General features: G+C 39.4%; 1 protein-coding gene across 32 annotated transcripts in view; it reads left to right on the top strand.

Annotated features, from left to right (window-relative positions):
* LOC129766483 (patronin) overlaps nucleotides 1-23,250 on the top strand; it is a 194,909-nt gene that overhangs the window by 132,127 nt on the left and 39,532 nt on the right. For 17 of the 32 annotated variants that reach the window (XM_055767020.1, XM_055767017.1, XM_055767021.1 and 14 more), the window contains 9 exons: nucleotides 3,018-3,158; nucleotides 3,225-3,347; nucleotides 12,712-12,774; nucleotides 12,934-13,461; nucleotides 13,522-13,688; nucleotides 16,406-16,531; nucleotides 16,872-16,973; nucleotides 17,397-17,543; nucleotides 21,912-23,171. In XM_055767020.1, coding sequence (XP_055622995.1) covers nucleotides 3,018-3,158; nucleotides 3,225-3,347; nucleotides 12,712-12,774; nucleotides 12,934-13,461; nucleotides 13,522-13,688; nucleotides 16,406-16,531; nucleotides 16,872-16,973; nucleotides 17,397-17,543; nucleotides 21,912-23,171 — 2,657 coding nt within the window. The remainder of the gene's footprint in view (nucleotides 1-3,017; nucleotides 3,159-3,224; nucleotides 3,348-12,711; nucleotides 12,775-12,933; nucleotides 13,462-13,521; nucleotides 13,689-16,405; nucleotides 16,532-16,871; nucleotides 16,974-17,396; nucleotides 17,544-21,911; nucleotides 23,172-23,250) is intronic. The other 15 variants (XM_055767050.1, XM_055767051.1, XM_055767031.1 and 12 more) reach the window with 11 other exon arrangements.

The raw sequence follows: 23,250 nt of genomic DNA, 5'->3' as shown, positions 1-23,250 counted from the left end.
TTTTCTTTGTATCTTTCATTTTATTTACTATATCATTTCTATTCTTTTTACTCTTCCGCGTCCTCCGTCTCCATTCACATTCTTGCATTTTTGCTGTTTTTATTCATTACTTTTTATTGTTTTCCTAAAACTTCCTATTGTTTTAAATGTACATATTACTAATTCTCCAATCATTTCTTCTCCAATGACACGGATTTCTTCTAAGTTGTTGAGATTTCGTAGTCAATTAACATGTCATTATACTTTCGAACAGAATGTTTCCAGCGCTAGTCGGTAGATTCTCCCGACGAATTAAAATGAAAATACATATACTGCTCCTGCTTTGACATCACCATCAGCGAGCGATGCTCCCTCGCTCTTCATAATTACAAAGAGAGAATATTTCGAACGTTGAGAACTGTGGAAGTGAAATCACTGCTGCATGCACTCTCAAAACAATGCTCACATTACGCAAGGCTTATCGTGAGTGCAATTCCATTTGTTTTCTGCAGCCGGACCGAACGGAGTGTTTAGCGGAAAACGAGGTGCAGATGACAATTCGATACAGATTGTTTACAAATGGTGTCATTGGCTATGGAAATCCATTTCAAGAACGTCTTTGGATGATTGCTGAGAAGCGTCAAACGACAATGTAGTGCCTTTGTCAAGGCAGGTGTAGAAAATGTTTGGATTGGATTGTCCTCAAGGGCCCTTCTCAGGGCCAGAGACGAATGAAATGCAAACGTTTAAGGTCTCTATAATTCAAGAAGAAGAAGTAGAAGAAGAAGGGGAAGAAATCCATTTAGTTGTGATTGCGAAGTGACATGAGAATGGTCTCGCTAGCTCGCCAAGCACTATGCTCCCACATCAGCAGTTTCTTGGTACCGTTGTAGTGTACGGAACACGTACGGAAATCGTTCATTGATAGAAAGCGATTTGAGCAGCTGAAGCGTGTGTCAACACGACAGTTGCCACACGCTCCACGCACAGTCCGAACTTCATCGTTTATAATGAATAAAATAAATTGTGTAAGGTTAAAAAATAACGATAATGTGGAATGAGGTGATTCTGGCTATTGAGCAATTACAAATGAAATCGACAAATGACAAAACATAAATATTTTTGACTCGAATGAAAGTTTGTATTCCGTTTGGGTTGGAGGAAATATGAGTTTTCCATAGCAATTGGGATTTCTTTGACTCAAGTGTATCTTTTGAAAATGGCGTGTCCGTTTTAGTAAGAGAAATCTTTGATAATTTATATCTCAAAAACTATGATTTGTACCGAAATAGTGTCTTAGAAAGAGTTATAGGATATTGATGTTAAAATGTGAAAAAAATATACACTGAATTAATACTCTCACAAAAATGAATACTCTTTTTTTATATACAAAAAAACTTTAATTTGAAATATCTAAAATTGTATTTTTTGTAAATATGTAATTTGTAATTTTTATATGTGATATAAAGTATATATGTAAAAACGTAATTTTTAATACAAATTTTAATTCGAATCAAAAACATGTTTTCAAAATCTGCATTTTCAGGACGATTTCATTTGGAATTGCTCTATTATTACCACTGGTAATGTCATCATCAATGATGGTATAAGGGCCGTTTAAGAGTGGTATCAAAACTACGGATACTACTCCGGTCACAAATAACTGGTCTAGTGTAGAGAACTCTTCCGATAGGCCGCCGCAATGCAAGGGTTGAGTATTGCACATTGTAATAAAGATGTGACCAGCTTCAAAGAGATCAGATTTCGCAAAGAACAGTAATCCCGATTAACATTTACCCCTGAGCTAATCACCGCTGCTAGTGAGAAAACAAACAATATCATGTCATGTCGGGTGTCGGGCAAGACATAAACCACCGAAAAGTGTGTGGTTTTGGAATTACTGTCATCACTTTGGGCGTGAGCCTTGACACTTCCATAATTGATGAGATCAAGCGAAAACAATTGAGACAGCGACACCCGAATAACCAACCGACGCGCGGAGGCACACCACTTGAGACAATCTCAAAGAATGCACCGTAAACTGAACTGAATAAATTTAATTACGAAAAAAAACACTGCAATATATTTCGCACTTTTTTTTGTCTCTAAAAACCGCGCCATCTGGTTGTGATTCATTCTCCGACAATGTTTTCTAATTCGCTTTCCGGTAAAATTGCGTCACGTTTTGCGTCATGACCACGAAATACAAGAAAAATATAATTCCCTATTGAACTATTTTTTGTTTCAAGCTACGTAAGAGCGACTTTTTGTCGCGAAGAAGATTTTATTACCCAGCCCGCGATTTATAAAACGGTTATGTGTGCACTCTACACCTGTATAAAATATTCATTGCCAGTCCATTCAATGATAATGTCACTCGGAGAGCAGAATCGTGAAACATTAGCTACATTTTACCGAGAATTTAATCCAAAGCCGCGGTTGATTGACTGTGTGCACGAGATTTGAGAGGAAATTATGCAGATCTTCAATCTCTCATGTTCAGCCAGAAAAACAGAAGCATAATCAACAACGTTACGAAGTGGTAATTGTAGGGTTTTGATTTCAGATTAAGCCTTTTAATCGGTTCTTTCATCGTCGGTGGCGTTATTCCATCTGGAATTTGGAATAAGGCCCACTCACAGGTGCGCTCGATTCTCTGCATGCGCAAGAAATAAAACTCTCAAGACTCAGAGAGCGAGAAAGAGCGCATCGTTCAGGTTTGCATGCATTTTCATTTCGGGGTTTACCGCCCCATCTCTGTGGTGCTGTATATCATTTGCTTTGGTACTCTCCTTCGAGCCTATCGATATGTGGTGTGCTTTTCGTGTCTTGTGCTTGAATTGTCTGTTTTTTGTTGTTGTTGTTTTGTTGAATATAGTTGAATATAGCGCTCTATAGTTTAATTTCGTCGATCCCATCATCTTGGGTAGAGGCATAGTTTTTTTTCGTTTTGATTTTTGAACGGTAGCAGTGAAAACCGCTAATTTGATATCACTTCTCTCTTTCTCTTTCCCCGCCGTCTGCCGCCGCCGACACAGTAACCCGTTCACCTTCTGCGAGTACTTTACGAAAGCATGTCTCGACTCGGGATATGCATGAGCCGCCGCCACAGTACCAGCAGCATACACCGCAGCATCCACAGCAGCAACAGCAGCCCCAGTATCAGGACCCGGATGACGGTAAAGTTGTCAAATTACGCTAAATTAACCTTTCACGACTAATTATGTGACTCTTCGTCTTTTTAGGTTTCGTGGTGCACAGGAGCAAGGGAGTGCCAACGCTATCCTCTATGCAGGAACCACTAGTTCCGGCTCGAATAAGACAGGCAAAAGAGAAAACCAACAACGACTCGAAAGCGGAAGAACGAGGTAAGGACCGGGAATAAGCCGGCCGGTTTGGCCATTCCTCTAGTTGTTCTGTTTTTGTTTTCTTTGTTTTGTTTTTGTTGTCTGATCTCTATTCTGCTGATCTGATGGCGGTAGACTGATTTGCTTTGCCTTTGTTAAATACCATTTCCACATCTTATTTGCACACATCACCAAGTTCCATTCGGTTGTGAAATTTCCCGCGGCCCTAGATTCATGAGGATATCTGTGGACAGAAGGTACGCATCTTCTATCGAACAGTATAGGTCCCCGAGAAAGAATAACAAGCAATGTACATAGTACAATTCTTAACATGTAAATTATTGGTAACTTCTTCGAGTCGTGAGAGATTCATTGTATTGTCCTTGAGCTAGTCTAAAGCAGTCATACTCAACCGGGCTCTTTTGGTTGATCTATCTAGTGTTACATTATTTTAAACTATTTTGTATGTCTAACAACAACAAAGACGTCAGAAATCATTACCTATTTTTCACGTAGGACTACAACATTCAGTAATGGCGCCAAATCAGAAAACAGAACACATACACATACATAATCAGTTGAGAGCCGTGGTGGCTCGTGCTGTCTCAATTATTCGTCTCAAATCTACTCGGTCCTGGACCACTCGTCGCCAATTCCGTAAGCGTCCCGTCACTCGCAAGTCGGCTTCGATCTGGTCGAGTCACCTGGCACGTTGAGCCCCTACATTTCTGGTGCCGGCGGGGTCATTGAAGAGAACGGATTTCACTGCACTGTCGTCCGGCATCCTCGCGACATGTCCGGCCCACCGTAACCTCCCGACTTTCGCCAGGTGAACAATGGGAATCTCTCCAAGTAGTGCCTGTAGCTCGTGGTTCATATGTCTGCGCCACTCTCCGCTATCCGTTTGTATTTCACCAAAAATAGTCCGCAGCACTTTCCGCTCAAATACGGCCAGAGCGCGTATGTCCTCCGTGAGCAGCGTCACAGTCTCGAGTCCATAAAGGAACACTGGTCTTATCAAGGTTTTATACACCGTTAGGTTTGTGCGACGCCGTATTCTCCTTGACCGAAGCGTCTTGCGGAGCGCAAAGTATGCACGATTTCCAGCTTGAATGCGTCGTTGGATCTCTTTCGTGGTATTGTTGTCGGCGGTAATCATAGATCCCAAGTACACGAATTCATCAACCATTTCCAGTTCATCGCCGTCCACTGTCACTGTCCGTGGGAGGCTCACTGTTTTCTCCTTTGAGCCTCTTCCCACCATGTACTTGGTTTTAGACGCATTAATTAGTAATCCCACTCTCCTGGCCTCCGCTTTTAGTCTGGCGTAGTTTGCCTCAGCCGTCGCAAAGTTTCTTGCTATTGATTCAATATCATCTGCGAAGCCCAGGAGTTGGGTACTTGCCGTGTCAGTTTGTCCGGAAAACCGTAGTCGTGCATGATCTGCCATAGCTGTTCTCGATCGACTGTATCATAAGCTGCCTTAAAGTCTATGAATATGTGATGAGTGATCACGTTGTACTCCCGACATTTCTGGAGGATTTGTCGGAGGGCAAAAATCTGGTCCGTAGTGGTGCGGGCCCCCATGAAGCCCGCTTGGTACTGCCCTACGAAGCCTTTGGCTATCGGGGATAGACGACGTGTTAGAATCTGTGAGAGCACCTTGTAAGCGGCGTTAGTTAGCGTTATGCCGCGGTAGTTGCCGCACTCGAACCGATCGCCCTTTTTATAGATGGGGCAAACAATACCCTCCATCCATCCTTCTGGTAATTTCTCCTCCTCCCAAATCCTGGATATTACCCAATGATTACCAGTATATTTTTACCGTGTTTATAGAGTTCAGACGGAAGTCGGTCTTTTCCAGCGGCTCTATTTGCCTTCAGCAGCCCGATTTCTCGCAGGATCTCCTGGAGGTCGGGGGCTGGGACATCATTATCGTTTGAAAGCACTCCCAGGTAGGTTTCCATTACGCCTCCATCTGCTATCTCGCCATTGAGGTGCTTATCGAAGAACAGGACACGTGTTCATTAAATAGAAATACGAAATGCAGCTTTCGTTCTACGGACAATGTGTATTGTAATTTAAGCTCCGCCCGTATTCAATTTATTTTGTACTAGCTAACCCGGCAAACTTCGTCCCGCCCATTTACTTGATTAATTCTCGAGTAATGCAGAAATTTGTGTTTTATTTGTATGGCAGCCCCCCTAAGAGAGGGGAGAGGGGTATCTAACCACCATAGAAACATTCATTGCACCCTAAAGTTTCCATATGCCTAATTTGGTTTAATTTGCTTGATTAATTCTCGGGTAATGCAAAAATTTGTGTTTCATTTGTACGGCAGCCCCCTCTAAGAGAGGGGGAAGGAGTATCTTAACACCATAGAAACATTTATTGCATCCTAAAACCTCCACATGCCAAATTTGGTTTCATTTGCTTGATTAATTCTCGAGTAATGCAGAAATTTGTGTTTCATTTGTATGGCAGCCCCCCCCCCCCTTTGAGTGGGGGAAGGACTGTCTAACCATCATAGAAACATTTATTGCACCCTAAAACTTTCACATGCCAACTTTGGTTTCGTTTGCTTGGTTAATTTCCGAGTAATGCAGAAATTTGTGTTTCATTTGTATGGCGGACCCCCCCCCCCTTAGAGAGGGGGCTATAGCTTTTCTCAAGTTTACAAAATTGGTCTTTTCAAGGCTAGGTGCGAATGAACTGAGAAATTTTAAAGTCCTTATAATTCAAACCATGGTAATCATTATTCAAGTGAACTAAATGCTGACAACAGACACAGCTGTGTTGCTTGATACAAAGGATGAATGAGGATAGATATCGAATACAGTAGTGCCGTTCGGTGGGGGCATATCAGTCACTGACCGAAGTGTTATGACAATCACTTCCGAAAGATAAAAAATATAAAAAAAGATAAAGAAGACGCGCGATATAAGCATAGTGCGGAGCTCGCACTGACGGACAGATGTAAAGCAGAGGAGAAATATTAAACAGGACGTACTGCGTGTCTTGGAAAAGACTATTTGAAAAGCTTCGCTGCCGCTGTCTTCTGGTCGTTAGTAGGATGAGTGATAAATCGTGAATGATTTATTGGTGACCTTCCGATCGATCAATCAATTTTCGTTAATTCGAGCTTTGTTTTTTTTTATCCCATTTATTTATTTAAGGCTCATTAGCATTTTAGCTGTAACAGAGCCGAATTTTAATCGTGTACATGTCACATGGTTATCATATCTATAATTAGCACATTACACAGTTGCCATTCGCCAGTATTCCTTCTATACCATTACATATGGTACATTCACACAGTAGCCATTTAGGCGTAAGAGTTTTCTATCTGTTCTTTCATTATCCAGTTAGACCGGACAGCGGAGAAAGTTGTTGATCATTGTTGAGTTATTTATAGAACAGCAGCCCGATGTTTCTTGTAGAGCAGAGCAGTTGTATGGATGAATCGATCTTATTTCGACCGTGGATCGATCTCCATCGGTGATGATTGTTGCGTGGACGTAGCTATTCTGTAACAACACAAAGATGGTCAATGAGGGCCCTGAGTTATGAACTCACGATCGATTGCTTACTAAGCGAACGCGCAACCAATGTGGCTACGAAGACCCCCTTCGAGCTTTGTTGTCCGGGATGAAAATGGCGTCAAAATGCAGCACATTTCAAGCCGCATGCGTAGAAGGTATTCCTCAGCGGTGAAAACTGAAAGAGGTTGCTGCGACACCATCAACCCACAACACACCAGATTTGGTTCTGAGTTTTTTTTTGGTAGCTCAGTCAGGTCAGCGTTTTCATGTCGCTCTAGACAGCGAGCAACTGACAGTACATGGTAATTCTGAGAGTGGATTTGGAAATCTGCTCAAATTGGCGTTTTGTTGTTTCGCGAAACGTTCAGGCCCTTCACTCAGTGAAAGCATCCATTCATCGTCCCTCGTCAGTGTAACCAAATGTTTGTACTAAAGAGTTTCATTCTTGTATTTCTATAATATTTGTTTCTCGCATTTCTCGCCGGTTATACTTTCGAAGCCCTACGTTAACAATGTAATCGTGTCTTGGATACCGCCCTTTTTATTTATTTATTTTTGCGGTCGGCGATACCATTACTAAAACGTGTTTGTGGCCCCTCTGGAAAAAAAAAGTTTAATACCACTGGTCTAAAGTATTGAGTCTATAGATAAAGTGTCCGTTGTTTATTTTTATGAAAATTAACTGTTGGTCATTACTTTTGCCCATATTTCTGACAGTATTGGAATTCTCTGTCGGAAAAATAAGACGCCTTTTGTGATTATTCAAGTTAAACAGAGTATTGTGAAGTTAATCAGTTAATACCCTAATAAGTTTGGATGGGCAAAGTGGGTTTCCATTCAAACATACCAATGTTTTCAACGGCTTTGCAACAAGTAGCGAGCGTTGACGTGCTGCAAAATGATGATAATTTCGTTCGGTTCCAAACATTTTTTTCGATCTGGAATTGTGGAATTCATAGCATGTTGGATTCGGTAGAGCACGATTGACGTAGGTCTCCAGGAGAATTTCGTGGATCTCGGATTCCTGTAAATCTGTGGTTCCAAAACCCTTTGCTTACAATGAAGATTCTTGTGGCCCCTCTAGATATATAAGATAAATCACGCAACATTAAATGTTTCAAAGTGCTTCTTTCAGTTAAATTTATTGAATGTCATCTGCATTTGCGAAAATGTCAATATCATATCGTTTTCTTGCTTTGGTCTTTTAATTCCAATTTATTTGGTCTTGATTCGGAGAAGAGTTTAAAATTCGCTCTCTGTGAAGTACGTACAAGTAGAAGTAAAAAAAGGTCTTCAATGTCTGCAGAAGACTTTGAGGTGTGATTCCTTAATACGTTCGTCGCCCAACGCGATCCGACAGAGTTTCTTGCGAGGCTCAACTTAGAGATGAAACATTAAATGAAGGTCAAACTTTCGAGACAAGTTTTACATGATCTAGCAATTTTTTGTTGTTGTTTGAAGATCAACAGTAACACATGCCAATGTCTTATAATATGGGTTTCTTAAGAAACATTAGTTCAAACCATCCGTCATATAAATTACAGTTCTGCTCCTTCGAGAACAACAGTTTATCGGTGGTTTAGTGAATTTAAAATGGGCAGTACAAGCACTGCAGATGCGCCTCGCTCTGGAAGGCCAAACGTCTTAAAAGCGATATCCAAGTTGAACCAATTACGATTACAATTAGTTGTTCACCCGCCATACTCTTCAGATTTGAAGAAAATTGAGCTCATTTGGCACTAGTCGTGCTGCGACTTTCCTCCTGCCCAAAACATCAACCAAAAAAATGACGAACGGTCTCGTGAGAGATATTTAATTCACGGGCTTGCTCTCTCAAATTTAAACGACAATTTCCGAGCATCATTCCTTTTATTTTGTCGATGTTTTCTTCAGCTAATTTTTTTTTCGATACTGCTTCCAAATCGTTCATCTCTTCTCGGCTGTCTTTGAAGCCTTTTACCATTCATACACCAAATGTATGTTCTGCAACGTCTTTGACGTTTCGGGGCAAGAAATTTTGTTTACAACACTAAATTTCACACAATATCTATGACCAATAGAGTTATAGAATATCAAAAATGAACAAAAAAGTTAAATGATTCTCAATGACGATGTGAACAAACTAAATGGCAGATAGGGCTCAAAATTGACATTAAGATCACTGACAGTAGCACCAACAAAAAAAAAAGAAAAATATTTAGCAGGAAAATTTACAGTTTCAAATTTCTTATATATTTGACAAAAAGCATTCATTTCACCAAAATGGCAACTTTTTTTATTCCTTTTGCTTATTTATTCAGGTTTATTAGCATTTTAGCTGTAACAGAGCCGGGTTCTAATCATGTACATGTTATATGTTTAGGTTTCTATAAATTGCAAATTACACAGTAGTGAGTAGCCATTTAGGCGTAAAAGTATTTTGTTTGTTCCATTACATTAAGGTAAATTACACAGTAGTTGCCATTTAGGCGTAAGAGTATTCTTCCTGTTCGTTCATTGTTCAGCGGACCGGACAGCGGAGACAGTTGATATTGATCATTGTTGGGTTATTAATAGCACAATAGCTCGATGTTTCTTGCAGAGCAGAGAAGTTGTAAGGATGAATCGATCTTCATAGAGGCGAATGAACTGAAAAGTCTAAAGCCTCTTCACAAGAAAGAAGGTCAAGGTCGATCTTCATTCGTCCGTGGATCGATCTTCATTCATCCGTGGATCGATCTCCATCGTTGATGATTGTTGCGTGGACGTAGTTATTCCATAACAACACAAAGATAGTCAAATTGAGGACCCTGAGTTTTGAACTCACGATCGATCGCTTAGTAAGCGAACGCGCAACCAATGTGGCTACGGAAACCCCCCTAAAATAGCAACTTTGGCGTCTTCAATAATTATGATCAATGTGACGCTGAGTGGAGAAATGAATGTCGAAATATTTTGAAAAACTAAAGTTTATCTGCTCATATTCGTCGATTGTCTAGATCTGTCATTTTGATTTTCATTTGGAATACATAGATTTTCAATGCAACATAGTCCGACAATCTAAGCATTTGAGCTTAGTGACAAAGATTTTTTCGACACTGTTTCCGGGGCTTACTGATACCGTTCTTCCTAGCAACAGCCCGGTGCGATGCACCGTTTTGCACATCACGAACCACCAATTTTCGGATAAACAAGATAAACAACGTTTTCGAAATCGCTGCATTCTACATATTTTCAACTGAATCAGATACGATCACGTGTATAAATGGACCAGGTCGAGCCGTTTGCTTCAAAACATGTCAAAATGTCAAAACTTAAACATTTAACCCATACTAGATCAAGCGTTCGAAAAATCGAACAGCAAATTTGATAATTTTGCATGGCTTTGGAAAGGTAAGGTTTTGGCAACAAGATAGCTTAGTTTATTAGCTATCACTTACTATAGATTTCATTCAATTTTGTATAACTAAATTCGGTTTGGAGCAACTATGTGTGGAAAGTACATAACCTCACATAAACCCAACAAAAAACAAAACATTATAAAATGCAAAAAGATGTAAACTTTTCTACAGTATTACTTTGATAAATGGACACACATTATGATGTCGAAAAAAAAACCACTGGATTGAACCTCCAACAGGAACAAAAATGAAGGTTTTGGACAATTTTTTTACTTGGCAATTTTTCGTTTTTTTGTCATTTTCCAGAAAACGGAAGAAATAATTGTTGAAGATTGGGGTTTCTGTAACGCCAATAATCAAAATTCCTTGCTGTGTCGTTAATGGGTTAAGGGGTCTTCCAATGGAAATTTATCAAAAACATATCCATTTTCGAAGTGGGCACTGTTTTGTCACTTTTTTCAATACAAATAGATTTTTTGTTCCTTAAAGTAAAACTCGTTTTTTTCAGTATTCCATAACAATTAAGATACCAAAAAAGATTGCAGTGTGCTTATATCAATTTTAATCAAATAAATGAAAGACATTCAAAATAAATGAGATGAGCACTTTATTTTGCCCATCGATGTAGGGCTTTGTGAACCATTGATCGTCGAGCATTGAACTCACTACAAATACCAGCCCTCATTTAAGAAAATTGAGAACGAGTATCATTTTTTCAACCTTGAGTAATTACTATACGGATTCTTTAAAAGTCATAAAATGCCATATTTTTCATATCATGCCATTCGTTATGGTTAACAAAAAAAAATCTAGGTTAGGAGCTACAAGGTTGACCTAAAAAACGTGCAAAAACGCAAGACTATACATCGAGAAACACTGGCGGTCAGCTGTAAAGAAGACTCTTTGGTTTTTGAGAATCGTTGATTTATTGTACAATTTATGACACCACCAGGTCGGCCAAAGGTACGATAATGGGGTAAAAATTATAACTAGAGGCATGTAGAAATCACGTATCTTCAAAAGTGAGATGGTTCAAATGTTTTAGTTAAACTTTTCACACATTTCATCATCTACATATTAACACACCTTCAGTTGTGAAAAACATTAACAGAAATTTTGTGTGCATAAAAATAAACATAAGTAAAAGAGAACTATAATTTCATATTTTTGTCTGACACAAAATTTTCCTTTCTTGCTTTCTACACCTGTTAAATAGCTCCACAAAAATCATTTGTCAATATGAAAAATGTTTTATTGATAAGGATAACATTTTTTCATCATGTAAACACTCGTGGGAAATACAATTTATAGGATATCTTATCTACAGTATATAAAAAAGAGTTCATCAATCAGACTTCCACCGTTATTGCTACACTGTTTACAATTGAAATTCGTTCAGACGTCCTGCAGCTAAAGCTGTGCATTAATATTCCACTACTATTTGCGATTTTTAATTCTCACACACACGCACCATTGTTACCGTTACACCCTTATATTTGCTTTGTGTATTTCTCACACACCGGCATGTTGTTTACCACTCTCATTCTTTCACATTTCTTGAGCTCTGGTACACTCGCGAGTCCCCTATGTCAACACATCTATCGAATCATCGAGTCGCAAAAAAATAGAATGATTGCTAAAAAACATTCCACTCACGACACAATTCGCGCTCCAACACTTAATTGCCTTAAGTTGCCTCGCGATCGATGATTGCAGAGCAGCCCCTGTGCATCTGTCGATTCTCCTGAATATCTATAGCCGTTGCATAATGGTTACCACCAGCGCGCACACGATATCAACTCTGTTTTCACCGTCACCTTGAGCGGCCATTGACCAATGACCGAATTTGCCCGACGGCCTTTTTTCATTGATAATACGTTAAAGGAGGAAAGATGGTGAAAAAACAACCCGAGTGTAAACTCTCTCTCCCTTATATCCTAATCACACATGTGCATGATGATGATAATGATGAACCACGGGCATTTCACCTATAACGAATAAATAGATCGCCAGTAGCATGTGAACGAACGAACCGCCACCGGACATAAATCATAGGCCCATTATCGCAGTTCGGAAGTACACACTCGAAGATGCGAGAGCAGACATGCGAAACGAACTATACAGAAATTGGTTTCCAGTAGCGGCGGCGGCCGTTGTTGTCGATTGCTATAGCTGGCGCTTAGCACCACCTCCTATAGCGAGCAAGAAATTCACCTCAGTCGCCGCTTCTAAGGAGCTAGCTGTTCAGTATCGTGCGAGAATGGCTGAGATGTGCTGCTAGGAGAACTTCACACAGTTTACGGAATTTTAAGTTACGATAATTTATCCGCTCTCGATGTTTATTTTTCGGAGACACAACACCCTGATCATCTACCATGAAGCTTTTCAGTCTGGACGCACTCGATCACGCGCTCAATCAATGCATTTTTCGTGTTTTTAAAACTCTTGTTGTGATGCTTTTAGGCGATAGTATTCCTGCAGGTCGGCCCAGCAATTGGGAGGAAAGTCGAAAGCCGAGTTTCTCAGGTGAGTTCGTTTTTTTGGGTGCTTGATCTTTTCGCCTTACTGCGCATACCTTCCAATTTCTGTTTATCCAGCGGTTTGTTGTTTGGATGATATCGATTAGAGTAGAACCACACATATCCTTTGCAAAGCTATTGACACCGCACTTTGTCCCCCGTATAGGTCGTCGGTCACGGCGCAACTCTTTCAGCGAGGATTCCCAGCTAACGATCGAAAACTTCGGCGGCTCCCAGGACCAACTAAACACGGTCGGTCGCTTCGACCGGGAACGGAAGGTCTCGAACACTAGCCTCACGGCGGTGGAACCGGTGGCTCCTGCGCGTTCCTCGATTGCCGACGCACGCGGCTCGATTCAGCTTGGCTACGACACAGACTCTTCGGGTAATGAGAAACAGGACCGAGACACCGAGAAACCCACCCCAGCGCTCCGTCGGCACAACAGTACCAATATACATTCCAGCAGCGTTGAAAAAGACACAGCCGACGGGGATATGACTTCCCACTTTAGTAGTAGTGGCGTTGGTGGTGGCGGTGGTGGGGGAGGAGGATTGGTGGTCGGTAGTGGGGGTCCAGTTAGCGTGCAGCAGGAGATCGAACCTCGTAGGAAAACATCTTTCGCAACACTGCCCAGCAGCAACACGACAACGTGGCAGCAGCAAGCGACAAGCGTTCGTAAGATGGAAGATGTCGGTAAGTATGATGAAATTTCTACGGGCCCTCCGGTTTTGAGCCAATGTTTGATGCTTCCAGATGACACTCAGCCGGGACATGAGGATGCTAGTAAGATTTCCACGATTAAACTCAAACTGGAGGAAAAGCGACGACTGATTGAACAGGAAAAACGCCGGATAGAGTCCGCCTGGTCCAAGCAGCTGCAAACGGTTGGGAAACAAGCATTTTTACAAGCTATTAACAAGGTGAGAGGGAGAATGTGACTGAGGATGTGCTAATATATATGATGCGATGATGAGATAGTGTTGTTGCAGTAGGTTATTGTTTTGTTGCATGTAACGGTTCGGTTTATTGGTGATGGGATCGCGTACTCATCGATGTATGATTGTGAGAATTTGCTCTGGACCCAATATACTTCGACAGACTCACTGCTGGACAGTCCTAGTGACTTGAACACTAGAGGTAGTGGGGGCAAAGTGGTCACCGGCTTGTTTGGTAGTATAACTATGGCCTATAGATGCCGTATTGATAGTCACTTTCGAATTTTTCGTGAAATTTTGTTTATTCAATCTGATATGTTCGACAAATCATCAGTTTGGACGACTGTTCACATATTTTTGGAGAGGTGAACAGATATTTTGGTTAATCTCAGCGATCAATTAGCATAGGAATCACTTTGATGCTTGGGGGCAAAGTGGTCATAGGCGAATAACGACTTAAAGTAATCTGTTTACTAAAGCTGATATACCGCATCACATTCTGCTCTTGGAGAGGATCCTTTTGTGGCTTTGACCCTGGATAAATATGCCACACTAACTAAACCAAGCCTCAATATGCGGAATGTTATGTGTTTCTTACTACGTTTTTGTATGCATGAGAAAATTTGAATTGAGACTTTAGGTGAATAGGCCAAGCCTATTTCATACACGTACCTACTATATCAAATATGATATAAACAAATTCGGACGAAAAAACGCATTAATCTATCCCATTTAACTTGATATTTGCGAGTGACCACTTTGCCCTCACTAGGTGACTTTACCTCCAAGCAAAAAAAGTTCGATTTTTAAACTTTTTTTCAAATGATGAAAAATGTACTATTTTGAATTTTCATAGTAGAAGTCGTTTGCTATCTTGAACAACAATAAGTTGAATTATAATATTCTTCGAAAAACGGGAATTGAAGCGGTTTGTGGACGCTGGAAATGGGCAAATTCCTTAGGGTGACCACTATGCCCCCACTTCCCCTACCTGTTTGTTTTCAAAACTAGTGAAATACATAGCGCTCTATTCAATATGACCAACTCTCCGGCACCAATCACAGATTCGAGCGAAATATCAAGATGATCGTCATCGAAATGTTTCACCATATATTAATTAGGAGAATAGAAAGACTGAATGATGTTTAATTTCACATTAGATTGTGCTAATGGCCATTTAAAAATCATCACACTCCGGATTAAAATCGATGGTTCTAGTTCGAGACATACGTTGTTCAGATGATTCTGGCTGGGCCGCATAACAATTTCTGAAGACAAACGTGAAACAAACGGATACTGGTGCAAATATCAACAAGTTAGTTGATCAAACACATCAAAACAAACCTTACTCGACGATGATGACTCGATTACCAGCTGTCGAGCGATCGAGTTAAAGGACATACTCGAATGTGTCTCGTCGAGCTTGGCTCCTGTAATACCAAAATAAACGAGACAGGACGAACTTCATGCCAACTCGACTGGCCATTGGCAGTAACATCTCAGATACCAGTGAAATATTGTGGGTGTAAAGACATTGATCATTTAAGCAACTTTGCAAATCTTCGAAGAAGAATTGCTGCTTTTTGAAAAAGACCAAAAAAAAATTGGTTATACAAAAATATATAAAACAAAATTCTGGTCATAGGATTGAATGTAGGAAACTCCATTCACCGTGCATTTAGAGTTTTTATCCTAGTTGTTACGAGTAAAACATTACTTTTTCAGGAGTCTCCATACAAAAATGCCATGTATTCCAGAAACTATAAAAAATAGAAAGTTGATGTGTTCGAAAAAAGTTCTTATTTTAATAAGATCTAAAACTTTGTCAAATATGCTATATCGCTATCTTAAATTTTAAACAAAATTAGGATTAGATTTCAAAGAAAATAAGAAAAGGTTGTTGTTAGAAAATGTAAGGGCTACTCTCATATTTTTTTGAGAATTAAAGAAAAAAGTTCTCAAAGAAAACTAATTTCAATTTTTAAAATAATTTTTTTCAGTATAATTTTTCTTTAAAATTTTTTGATATATATTTTTATGAAAACATAAACAATTTCCTACATTCTATTCTGTGATCAGAATTTTGTAGATATTATAGTTTTCGAGTTTGAGATTTGATAATTAGACTATAGTGGAAAAATATGAGAAATATTATTTCAATATGCATTGAATTTAAGGTTGCGAAATCGGAATGAGGGATATGAGAGACAAATATGAGTAAATATCTATATTTTGTTGAGATCCCAATTTTCGTTTTTAACTGTTCGACTCGCTATTCGCTTTTCAAAGTTGCACAGTTGTGAAACCTTTTTTTCATGCACAATTTTGATCACAATTACATCCCCAAAACAACTCTTATTTTAATCCTATTCGAGTCATCATCATCCACGTCCATCAGATATATCCATTTCGCACAGTAAAAGAACATTGCAAATGTGTATTATACATTCTTTCAAATCGTTTTTTATCGCTTAAATTTTTGTTTTCTCCTCTGAATGAAATAAAAAACAATCAAACATCCAACTCCCACCTTGGTGACGGTACATGTCCGGATTGATCCTGTATATATTACACGTGTGTGCGCCGTATGCACAACCACAAATGCGTCCAATAAATATGACAAAAAATCCTCCCGATCTGATCCCATCATGCGCCGTGGCTCACATTCATCCCATATACAATTGGGTGCGCGCGCCACCCAGGGTAAGGGTAGCAGCGCGGCGGAGTCGTCGGACCCGGCTCCCAAAGAGCCCAATGAGATTATGGTAGTGGAAGACACGGGGGGTGCTACGGTGGTAGACAAAGCGGAACGACCATGTTCTCTAAAGGTATAGTCGAAGATTCCGTTGAATGTTGTTTTTTTTTGTTTCTGTGTTTAACTAAGCTTTTATTTCCTGCGCGCCCAATTCATATTGTTCTGATCATATCAGTTGCTGACAAAAACATAACGCTTCAATTCCAAAGCATTGCGCTCTCACCCTTTGGTTTCAATACAAGCGAATCACATTTTTCACTTTTGTTTCGATCAGTTTAATCGTACGATTTGTTCAACCAAAGTTGCATGTTTGCTTATTCAGTGTTCAAAAAACAGCTAGCGTAGTTTTGCGCATTATTCCTAGGTTATATTTAGTTACTTACATTGAAATGCCCAATTGTTTTCCGGAACAGGACTTGGATGATCAGAGTAAATACGAATCAAAGTGGAATGCACAAATCATCGAGCCCAAGAAAACGCCAGATTTGGAGAACATGGACTTGGAACAGTATCAAGTAAATAACGTTTTCTTCCTTCTATTTTCTGTTGTTTCAATATGCTTCCTGAGTTTTATGTTCCCATACATTCGCTAATGATTTACTGCTTGTTACTAAACAAATGTAAGAAAAAGAAATTGTGTTTGCTGGCCAAAATTAATCAATAAGAAATTCGACAGAAAAATATCATAACAATTCTAACAAAAGTCCCTTTTCACCTCTTCCCTGCTCATACGAATGCTATCTGTTTTCTTTCTCCCATTCTACACTCACAAACAAAAACAATTCTTCACAACAACACAACCCACAAACCATCATCCAAACTAAAACACAAAACAAAATTCGCATCGACGAAAATGGCGCGCTGCAAATCCTGTTCGCTATATTTGCTACCATTATTTTGCTTCGCTCTCTGCGATGGCCGCGCGCGCCTCATTTTAGCAAAGTATTACAAAAATGAACTCCAACTTGCACGATATCCAGGCCGACATCCAACGCCTCACTCAGCAGCAGAACCAAATTCAGGCACAAACGCTTCAGGCCCAACAGCTACTGCATGCTCAACAGATCGCCAATCTCCTCAACCAGGTAAGTGTGAGAGTCATCACATCACATGCGTGCTAGTCCCCCTAGTCTTTCGACTCATCACATGTTGTCACCCATCGAAGCCCACGCTACATTTCGACAATCAATCACTGAGATCGCCCGATAATTGGCAGAAAAAGTAAAAAAACACAATAGGAACGAATGAAAAAACACACGTGTACTGTCCCCTTCTAATGTCCTGCTGGAGTTTTGATTTTTGTGTGTCAACTTGCGTACCTGCGCTACTAATGATGATTTTAGGCAGACACACGATTCTATTCGACTGTTCAAACGCACTTAGATGTTCAGAAGATCTAATCAAATCGTGATTTTATTAATGTGCAATTCCAAATGAAATCGAACTGAAAATGCAGATTTTCAAAACTTGTATATTTGGTTCGAACGAAAGTTTGTATTCCATTTGGGTTGGAGGAAATATAAGTTTTCCACAGCATTTGGGAATTTTTTGACTCGAGTGTAGCTTTTGGAAAGGGCGTATCGATTTTAGTAGGAGAAATCTTTGATAATTTATATCTCATAATACTACTAATAATACTTATAATACTATGAGTCGTACTGAAATAGTGTCTCAGAGTAATAGAGTACAGGCAAAGCTGTTTTTGTACGGTCCCTTGTCGCGTGATTCCACGTTTGTGCGACACCTTTTGTGCGATTTTATTATGACATCGGGTCTAGAATCACACAAACTAATAGCACAAATGATAATATCGCACCTAAACAGTCACACAAATGAAAAATCGCACGAAAAGCAACCGCACAAAAACAGGTTTACCTGTAATAGAGTACACCCAGGTTTTTTTTTACGCGGGGGATACGTACCTCGTAAAAATAACCGCGTTAATTGGAAAATCCGCGTAAAAAAACCGCGTTAATTGGAAAATCCGCGTAAAAAAAAACCGCGTTAATTGGAAAATCCGCGTAAAAAAAAACCGCGTTAATTCGAAAATCCGCGTAAAAAAACATGAAACTTCGTTGCACACGAAGGTCGTACGGAGGATTTCTGCTTCGCAGTGGTGTGCTCATCAACCCATTCTTGCACAAGCTTTATGCTATCTCGAGATACTTCTTCTTGCACTTGCAGATTCATCAGCTAGCGACCCAGCTTGTATTTCTCCTGGAAATGCTTTCTCTGCAGCGCTAATTGCCTCTGTTCCAACTCTAACTGCTTCTGGTCTAATTCTTTCTGTTCTGTCAAGCATTTGCGTTGCAAAATCTGTCCTCCGACTTGACGTGGTCGTTCCCATCGAAACTGGCATAGGCGGTGGTGAACAACGCGGGCAAATTGAATCTGTGTTCGCTACAGATGCATCGAACCTGGCACATAGGTGCGGCACTAATATCCGTCAATAGCACTAAGTTCCGTCATATGGTCTCAGGAAGCATGAGGGACAGATTTGATATTGCTCAGTTTTTTTTACGCGGTGACCGCGTTGAAAAAACCGCGTTAATTGGAAAATCCGCGTAAAAAAACCGCGTTAATTGGAAAATCGTAAAAAAACCGCGTAAAAAAAACCTGGGTGTATTGATGTCCAAACGTGAAAAAAATATACACTGAGAAAAAAATAGTACTCTTGTTTTATTAACAAAAAAAAACTTTAATTTGTGAAATCTAAAATACATATTTTTTAATTTTTTCATATAAAATAGAAGTTATGTAGAAAATTTAGAAAATGAGTACGAGATGGTAAAACTACTTTTGACGAACTATGTGGAACATCGAATTTTTATGAATTTTCGAAATTCGAATTTTTGTATGGTAACAATCATTTTTAGCAACAAATTATGAATCCTGATGTGATTTCAAACAAAAAAGCTCTTTATCGATCTCCTTCTAATTGCAGGCATTCTCGAGATATTTGAAAAAAACAATTCTAATTTATTGTCTTTTTCAATTTTTTTAAAATAATATATGTATTTTTTTAATTTTTTTTATTGTTTTCATGTAAAATAGAAGTCACGTAGAAAATTTTGAAAAATTAGTCCAAGATGATAACACTATTTTTGACGAACTTTGTGAAACATCGATTTTTTATAAGTTTTCGAAACTTCGAATTTCATTTTTAGCCACAAATTCACAGCAGGTTTCAAACAAAAAAAGCTTTTTATCAATTTCCTTCTAAATGCAGCCATTCTCAAGATATTTTAAAAAATATTTCTAATTTATTGTCTTTTTTATAGTAAATAGGCTCTTTTAATATGTTAATCGTGTTATACCGTCAAGTTCGTGAAATTTTATGAATTTGCTTATGGTTTTCAACAACTTTATGGTAAAAGTATATGTTTAGGAGTCACGTTGAAAAACATTATCGCTACGTTTTGTATTAACCCACATGTCTTCAAATGTTTTCAACGTAACTCCTAAACATATATTTTTACCATAATGATGTATTTGAAAAAGTTGTTGAAAATTATAAGCAAATTCATAAAATTTCATGAACATAGCGGCAAACATATTCAAAGAGCCTATTTACTATAAAAAAGACAATAAATTAGAAATATTTTTTTAAATATCTCGAGAATGGCTGCATTTAGAAGGAGATTGATAAAGAGTTTATTTTTTCTAAATCACATCTGGATTCAAAATTTGTACCCAAAAATGATTGTTGATATACAAAATTTCGAAGTTTCGAAAATTCGTAAAAGTTTGATGCTCCACAAAGTTCGTCAAGAATAGTTTTACCATCTTGAACCCATTTTTTAAATTTTCTACATGACTTCTATTTTATATGAAAAAATTAAAAAAATTGAAAAATAGTTATATAAATTTAGAAAAAAATTAAAATTGAAAAAGACAGTAAATTAGAAATCTTGCGTAGCTTTTGAAAAGGTCCTATGTAACAAATGTAAACGAATCGAGTTAATGGACACACGTTATTAGTTTTCAATAATTGAATGCATTATAAAACCAATCGTTCACGTATCTATCTTCTTCATCTTTTTATTGCCGATGCAAACAATATGCAATGTACAGATTCGGATTTTGAGTACTCGGCTGTTACTTCGGACGCCACTTTCCTCCGACGCTTGAAACGTCCGAAGTAACAAAGCAGTTAAAACAACACGAAGTCGTACTTCGGTCGTTTCGAGTTTTTGTTTCTTTCAGGTGTTGTTATCAATTTTAGTGCAATACAACGAGTGATAACAAACATAATCTGTCTTTAGAACGAAATGCTGATATTTGGATTGTCTTATCGTGTAACGTTATACATATATCCAATGTGCAAACACGGGCAGTCAAAACGTCCAATGTAAAAATTTTCGCTCCGATGCTTCTACTTTAAGCTCAAATCACGGAAAAACAGTTACGATTGGTTTTTCAGAGCTTTTATTGACTGCTAGTAGTGAAAGTAGTGATAAAGATCGATACATTTTTAGAGTTTTTTCATATATCTCGAGAATGACTGCATTTAGAAGGAGATTGATAAAGACCTTTTTTATTTTAAATCACATTATTAACATACAAAACTTCGAAGTTTCGAAAATGCTTAAAAATTCGATGTTCCACAGTTTGTCAAAAATAGTGTTACCATCTTGCACCCATTTTTTAAATATTTTGCATGACTTCTATTTTAGATGAAATTTCTATATGAATTTATTTTATATGAAATGTGTTTTTTTTACGTTTGGACATCAATACTCTATAACTCTTTCTAAGACACTACAGTAATCGTTCGCTAACTGGTCCTGGTTTAACTGGTCTGCTTTTTAACTGGGCGTACGTTAACTGGTCGACGCCATATTCAAATGGAAGATTTTCTGCGAGGGGCATTCGAATGTAATTTGAAATGCTATGAAAATTGACATTATATTCACATGGCAAAAACATTGATTAAATTACAGAAAAATAATTTCCTCAAATTATATTTCATATCTGTTGTCACACTCAATGCGAAACTTCCATTGGAATCCTTTTGTTTATCCAAATTCATGATCAACGCGAATCAAACAATTCATTGCAATTTCCCTCGTTTTTGACGTTTAACATGCCGGACCAATATTCGACGTTTAACATGCCGGACCAATTGAAACGCGAATGTCGAAAACAGGTCTTCCCTCTCACTCAGTTAGTGAATGTTTACCGTATTTCGGTACGTCTCATAGTTTTTGAGATATAAATTATCAAAGATTTCCCTTACTAAAATCGATACGCCCTGTTTGAAGGTTACACTTGAGTCAAAAAATTCCCAAATGCTGTGGAAAACTCATATTTCCTCCAACCCAAACGGAATACAAACTTTCATTCGAATCAAAAATACTCATGTTTTGTCATTTGTCGATTTCATTCTGAATTGCTCTAATGAAAAGCGGTCCTGATCAAAATAAAAATGGAATTTATGTTTTACTTTTCAGCAATATGGTTCGCAGCAAAATATCCAACAAAGCATGCATGGTACGTATCGTCCCATCAACACTCAGCTGTTCGGTTCTAGTCCTCATTTGCCGCAACAAGCTCCACCACCCCTGCTGCAACAGCTACCACAGCAGCAACAATCTCCCATCAATTATGGGACCCGACCACCCAGTCGAGATCCGTATCTCACCCAGCAGCAGCAACTTCACACGCTGCAATATGTCAACGATCAGGGTCAATACATTCAGCAGACCCAGCAACCGTATCCCAACAATAGTCACATGGGATTCGAAAATGGCGGGGGTCAGTATCGAAAGGAGAGCCAGTATGCCTCGAATCCATACCTGAATATCGATCAGCAGCAACAGCAACAGCAGCAGCAGCAATTCTACCAGGATTCGAACCACTACCGGGATCCTTACTTGCCACAAGAGATAAACGAACCAGTTATCCAACAACAGCATCAGCACCAACAGCAACAGCAGCACAATCAATTCTTCCTGCACGATAGTAGCAGTTCTCCACCACAGCCAGCCCAGCGCCGTACCTGGGCACAGTCTGCCGCGGCCGCAGCCACGCAGCGTGGCGGTGGCGCCGGTGATATCGCGCTAGACATTAACGCCTGGAATCAAGGCATCAAGAGTTCGCCGTACAATAAATCCCCTAGTCAAAGCGGCTTCTCGCTGCATCACAACGGCGACTCTGGTGGCGACAACTACGGTGTCAACAACAGCAGTAGTCGACAACACGGCGGAAGTCAACAATCATTCCAAAATCTGTTCGAGGTCCATCGGGGCTCGTCGAGCAGTCCCCAGCACAACCGCGTACGGAACCAAATCTCCCAGATGATTAGCCACGGCAGTAGTAGCAACTCGTCACCCATCGCTGAGAACCGTAGCCATCATGAAAGTTTTCGGGACATTCGGGCTATGCCACTGTCGCCTCCGATCGACGACATGGCGCCGCAGAGTATTTCCTTTATCGGCGACGAAGACACCGGAGATATCGAGGTGAACACATCGAAGGGTGGCGCGAGTCTCACGATGCGGCAACAGCAGCAGCATCAGCACCAGCACCAGCAACAGCTCGAACAGTTGTACGGTAGTAGTAAACCGAGCGGCAAGTTGCAGAACAACAACAATAACAACAACATCCAAGACCTGGACAAACATCTTAGCAAACTGAACATCACGAGTGGCAATCGTACTTACAGGATTCCGTCGCCAACGAGGCCATCGCTGAACTCGAACAGTTTCCACGTGAGTAGAAGTATTTGGTTTTAATTTATATCGATCCATAACACTAGTGATGAAACGGATAGTAGTTTGGCCGGATACC

This window comes from Toxorhynchites rutilus, chromosome 2 (genome assembly GCF_029784135.1).
Source record: "Toxorhynchites rutilus septentrionalis strain SRP chromosome 2, ASM2978413v1, whole genome shotgun sequence".
Classification (NCBI taxonomy): domain Eukaryota; kingdom Metazoa; phylum Arthropoda; class Insecta; order Diptera; family Culicidae; genus Toxorhynchites; species Toxorhynchites rutilus.
This window is presented reverse-complemented; position numbering and strand designations above follow the sequence as displayed.